Source organism: Echinops telfairi, unplaced genomic scaffold, assembly GCF_000313985.2.
Source record: "Echinops telfairi isolate 266 unplaced genomic scaffold, ASM31398v2 ScPeMD7_7468;HRSCAF=8506_0, whole genome shotgun sequence".
Taxonomy (NCBI): Eukaryota; Metazoa; Chordata; class Mammalia; order Afrosoricida; family Tenrecidae; genus Echinops; species Echinops telfairi.
In genome coordinates, this window is record NW_022111369.1 from 32,451,606 (window position 1) to 32,458,034 (window position 6,429).

Genomic DNA, 6,429 nt, shown 5'->3' on the forward strand with positions numbered 1-6,429 from the left:
GGTGGGGAGGGAGGGGGAAATGAGCAACTGATATTAAGGGCTGAGGTGGAGGGCAAATGTTTTGAGAATGATGAGGGCAGCGAATGTACGTATGTGCTTGACACAATGGATGGATATATGGATTGTGATGAGAATAGTACAAGCCCCCAATAAAAATTTTTAAAAAGTATGAGAAAAGCAGAAATGCTAATTTGAGCTGAGGTGCACCTGGCCCAAGCCATGGTATTTTCAATGGCCTCATTTACATGTGAAAGTTGGGCACTGAACAAAGAAGACCAGAAGAATCCATGCATTTGAATTTTGCTGGAGAAGAATATTGAGGGTACTATGGACTTCACAAGAGACAAACCCATCTGTTTCGGAAGAAGTACAGCCAGAGCGCTTGGTAGAGTCAGGGATGGTGAGACTACACCTCATGTACTTTGGACATGTTTTCAGGAGAGACCAGTCCCTGGAGATGGACATCATGCTTGGGAAACTGGAATAGTGAAACAGACGAATCCCTCAATAAGCAAGATGGACAGGGTGCAACCATGGGCTCAAACACAAACACTTGTGAGGACGGGGCTGGGCCAGGTGGTGCTTCTTCCTGTTGTCCACGGGAACTGACTCCACAGCACCTAACAACTGCATCATCACAAAACAGAATAACTGACCTGATGCAACCAGATAGTAATGTTGTCAGTGTAACAAATGTAGCATTTATGATGTCTGTCTAAATACCAATCCTGAGAAGTATTTAGGCTTTCTACTGCTGTCCATGGGAGTTGAGTTTTAGAAATCCAAAAGGGCAGTTCTGCTCTGTCTTAAAGGGTCGCAGAGTTGTTATTGTCCTGATGGCAGTAAATAAATATGTAAATCATGATTCAAATTTAAAGGGCAGGATATTCAATTTCTAAATATGATGGTGGATGGATAAACTTCTCTTACTGAGAAAAGATGCAACCAATATGATATTTAAAATTTAAGATGTCAGAGAACAGAGAGGTGGTATTTTATAATCACGTTAACTTTAAAGTTTTCAATATTTAATTCAAGGTTTTCAATCATAGCACTTTTTTATTACTGAAAACAAAGTTCAATTCTGTTCACTATAAAATTCATTTTAAAATGGAAATACATATTATTTTACTATTTCTCAAAATTGTTTGTTTTTTGTTTTTACTGACAAGTATTGTAGATACATTATTTATCCTTCTTCATGTAGCTATTGGAATGGATGATTATGCCTCATCTAATTATCTACCTGGATCTGTACATATCTATAATACTCTTATAGTCTCTGGGACCAGTATTTCTTCAATACATGTTTGCTCCATAGATGAATGATTTTAAAAAATACTGAAGGAAAGGCTATGTATCTTTAATAGAAAATTATTCTAATAAAAAACATTTCAATACTAATCTGATTCATTTTACATGGTCAAATGCATAGGTTTCCCATGTCAAATTCAAGTGTATGTAATGACACTAGTTGAGTGCATGTTAGCAATACTTACAAAACACGCTTCTTTACATTGCATTACCATTTTAGTTATTCATTTGTCTCATGTTTTTATTGTTCTTCTTTTGACAGGGATTTGATAAACAAGTGGATGTGTCATATATTGCCAAACATTACAACATGAGCAAAAGCAAAGTGGACAACCAGTTCTACAGTGTGGAAGTGGGAGATTCAACCTTTACAGTCCTCAAGCGCTACCAGAATCTAAAGCCTATCGGGTCTGGGGCTCAGGGAATAGTTTGGTGAGTGGAATGGATGTTCCCTTCGTTTCTAGATCAAACAGGTGGTGAGTGTCTAAGTTTCTGCATTTACTAGCTATAAACACACACAGGAGCAAATAAATAAATTGCTTACACTAGATGTGAAGAAATATATTCTACTGAAGAAGCAAACTCATGAGCTTTCTCTGTTATGTATTATCTTTTTGCTAGCAATGTGTCATTTGGTGCAGTGAATTGCTTAAAATGGCTTTTTCAGCTCTAGTGCTTTAAAGTCCCACAAAATGATGGGAATGGGTAAAAGAAGTTGGAGAAGATATTGATAGGATTACATGATTCGGTTGTGAATGATTTTTACAGGGTTTATGGTCCTTACAAAACTTAGAAGTCTAATGGATGCATGAGTCAGTTTGCCCTCCTGTTGGGCTTAAATCCTCGTAGAAGCAATGAAGGAGTCCCCACTGCCATCAAGAAAGAAGAAAGAAGAGCCAGGAGTGGAGCACATTCTTTGGACCCGGGGACAGAAAGTGATGAGACCGGCGAGGCAGCAGAGGAGTGGCAGAGCAGCAGCAGCAGCAGCAGCAGCAGCAGCAGCAGCAGCAACAAGAGCCAGCACAGGAGACTGAGTAGTGTGGGATTCTGATCCCACGGAGTGAGTGAATCTGAGTGCCTTTGGACAAAAGTTCTGATTGTGGAATGGGGTGCCTCCAGATAATGTTTGCTGACCCACAGAGCTAGACCTTTGATCTTCGGTTTTTGATAGAGTGGCACGCCCTTGGGCATTGACTGGCAGCACTAAAAGAACTCTGTAACATTTGTGACCAGGGCAGAGGCCAGGCCAAAGGACTAAGAGCCAGATAGAGGCTTTCTTGTCCTGACCAGAGAACTGTATCCTGAATTTTTCTGATCCCAAATTGTAACCTGTTGACTTCCCTAATAAACTCCCTAAATGTATGATCTGAGTTCTGTGTGGTTATTGCAATGAATTATTGAATCCAGTTGAGAAGTAGAGAGTGCTATGGAGTGGAATATTGGTGTCAGAATTGACAAAGAACGAAAGGGAGCAGAGCCACGTCTGATTTTTGTGTCATAGGAATCGGCCTTGGGCCACTGACACTGATGGTAATATGACAGTCTCTTAATCATGACGAAAAAGAAAATCCATTATACAGCCACAAAGAAGCCAAGAGTACCAGAAACTTTTTAGCTCTAACTATAATTAATGCATCTAAAAATTGTTGCTTGTATATTTTCATAGCAGGAAACAAGTGAATAAGTATTAAGATAGCTAGCAGATAAATCAGACTGCTCCCAAGAGAGATGGAAATGGTATCTCAAATGTTCCTGTACCTATTAAAAGTTAATGATAAAATTCCACTACCTATTTAGAAAAGTGGTATTTTCAAAATAAGTTTGCTGATTATTTCCAAGATGAGAAGATTCTGAGCGCCTTGACAAGTGCTCTTTGGTGACATTTTCTAGTGGCCAATGAAATGCTGACACGCCACAATCTGATTGCCTTGTAAGACTTTTGCAAAAACTAACAACAGATGAAATTGTGCTTTTTTCAATCCAGCTCTAATTTATAACACTGGGATGGGGTGTATGATTGCTGAATTTAACATAATTAGTACAAGCATGCTTTTGAAGGCTCATACCTAACTAAAAATTTAGAGCGTGTACCCTAAATGTATACAGACCCACACAGACACTTACACAAAGCATTCAAAATGTCCAAGGGCTAATAGAATGAAAAGATAGTGGAATTTGTCCATGAGCTTGTTGAAGCTCTCTTATAGTTACCTATTATTTATTAACTTATTTATGACATTTACACAACTATCATATAAATTATTTCTATCTTAACAATTATATATATTTCAGAATGTGCTTTTAAGGAAGGAGATGAAGATGGGATTAATGTTAAAATATAGATTAAAAATACAATAATAGTAATTAAATGTATTTTTTTATAAGGTTCAGGACAAAGCTGACTTCTACAAGGCAGGCAGCTGCAGGGACTGATGAGAGAGAGCTAGGAAGCTGAGTCTACAAAGAGTCACCAGGAGGTGCACAGCCTGCTGACCTCGAATTGCAAAACCCAGTGGGACTTGTATCAGAACTTAAGACTTGCAGAACTGGAAGATCATAAATATGTGTTGTTTAAGTGCCTAAAGCCATGGTGATTTGTTATTACAACAGCGGAATACCAATATACGGGGTATAGTAATGTTCTCATTATTAAGAGAATTGTTATAAATCTCCTTTAAGCAGACAAGCATCCAGGGGTCTCTGTAACCCTGTTCAATCTGTGACATTTCTGTTTCTCTTTCAAGTGACATACATGTCTTATCTTAGGTGATTAGTGACCAAACTGCTAAGGGGTTAAAATACATCCAAGTCATATGTAAAGCATCAAGACCAATATTTCTACTGAGTATTGCTGTTGTTCGGGACCATCAAGTCTGTTCGGACCCCTAGCAATGCTAGGCACACCAGAACGAAACACCATCTAGCCCCGCACCATCCTCACGAGTGCTGGAACCCGTTGCTGCAGCCACTGTGTCAGTTCATTCCCTTGAAGGCCTGCTCGGGTTTCTTGCCCCTCTAGTTGACTAAGCATGATGTCCTGCTCCAGGGACTGATCTCTGCTGACAACATGCCCAAAATATGTAAGATGAAGTCTCACCATCCTTGTCTCTAAGCACTCTGTTAGGCTGGTTTGATAGAGAAACAGTCATTGACACTCATATATGCATAAGAGAGAACTTTGTATCCAGAAGTAATTATGAATCAATAAAACATGCCAGTCCAGTCCAGATCAAATCCATAAGTTCAATATTAGACCATAAGTCCAATATTATCCCATGAATTTCTCTTCAGACTCATGCCACACATGCCATGATGCCCAATGCTGGAAGATCACAGGCCTGTGGGTGGAAAGATTTGTGGATCCAGTGGCGGTGGGAACACCTCCAGAGCTCTGGCTGCCATCAGCATGGCTCCATGTGGCTTGTCAACAGGAATGTGAAGGAGAGAGAGAGAGAGAGAGAGGACTGCCTTTTCTGGTGGCAAAATCAAGAAAGTTTCCAGAATCCTCATGAGAAGTCCATGCCCACAAGGAGGGATCATCAGGCTGTGACCTGATTGCCAGGCTAGACTCCACCCCTTCACTCTTTTATTAAGTTGACACAAAATATTATAACTATCATAGGCATTCATAGTACTTCTTGCAAGACAGATGAGTTTGTCTTTTTAGCAGTCCATGGTACTTTCAATATTCTTCTCCAGCACCATAATTCAAATGCAGCGATTCTTCTTTGGTCTTCCTTATTCAATGTCCAACTTTCATATGCATATGAGGCAAGAGAAATGCCATGGTTTGGGTTAGGCATACCTGAGTCCTCAAAGTAACATCCTTTCTCTTTAATATTCTAATACTTTATTAAAGAGGTTTTGCAACAGGTATCCTTAGCAATGTGTCTTTGGATTGCTTGATTGTTGCTTTTATGAGCATAATTTGCAGATCTAAGCAAGATAAAATCCTTGACAACTTCAACCTTTCAACCTGAACTTACATATGAACAATTGGTGGTCTGTTACCATCAACTCCTGGCCTGGTTTGGCTGCTGATACTGAGCTTCTCCATCATCTCTTCCCACAGATACTGTCCATTTGATGTCTGTGTATTCTAGCTGGAGAAATCCATGTATTTGGTCACTGTTTGTGTTGTTGAAAAAGGTATTTGCCATGAACTAATCATTGGTCTTGAAAAATTCTATCTTGTGATATCCAGCTTTGTTTCTATCACCAAGATCATATTTTTCCAACTACTGTTTCTTCCTATTTGTTACCAACTTTGGCATTCCGATTGCCAATAGTTAATCAATGCACCTTGATTGCATGTTTGATTGGTTTATGACTGAATATGATGGTAGAATTCTTCAGTTTCTTCATCACTAGCTTTCTTGGTTGGTGCATAAATTTGAATAACTGTTGTATCAATTGTATTTCCTTGAAGGTACATAGATATAATCCTATCACAGTCAGTGTTGTACTTCAATATTGATTTCTGAAATACCCTTTTAAACGATGAATTACAAAGCCATTCCTCTTGATTGTGTCATTTCTGACATCATGAGAGAAGTTGATAGACTTTTAATGACAGCCTCCCCCAAAAGATCCGAAGTTGCATTTTGCTTAAGAATTACCCAATTGTCCCTACAATAATTTTGTAGTGTGTTTCACAGTACATGTTGGACCTCTTATATGTCTTTGGAGTTAATCTTTTGTCATAATTACCATAACTGAAATTGATTTCAATAAATAAAATGCTTTGGAGTAAAATGTTTAACTCAGGTTTAGAATATATTTATCAACAAATCTGACAATGAAGGAAAACCTGTAGTCCTTGGCTTGTCCTAGGATAATTATAAGTCTTTATGACTACGACAGAAGAAATAAAACCACACTCAGATCATCAAAGAACAAGATGAAGTAGCATATCCCTAGGCTTGATCTATTTTGCTACTATACCGTGTGTCCAGACATCAGCAGACCTTTTCCTGAACGCAACATGGTTGTTTCACCTTAGTTCCTATTCTGTGGAGGCACTGAGCTATCTTTTCTTACTTATCATAGCTAGAGCTGTAGAGTCTTTTCTCTGAAAGATCTATTCTCATGCAAATCCCTACACACACACACACA

The 6,429-nt window shown here is 38.7% G+C and overlaps 1 protein-coding gene across 7 annotated transcripts in view; it reads left to right on the plus strand.

Annotated features, from left to right (window-relative positions):
• Positions 1–6,429, plus strand: part of MAPK10 (mitogen-activated protein kinase 10) — a 379,669-nt gene that overhangs the window by 221,017 nt on the left and 152,223 nt on the right. For all 7 annotated transcript variants that reach the window (XM_045284091.1, XM_004703248.2, XM_004703251.2 and 4 more), the window contains one exon: positions 1,577–1,746. In XM_045284091.1, coding sequence (XP_045140026.1) covers positions 1,577–1,746 — 170 coding nt within the window. The remainder of the gene's footprint in view (positions 1–1,576; positions 1,747–6,429) is intronic.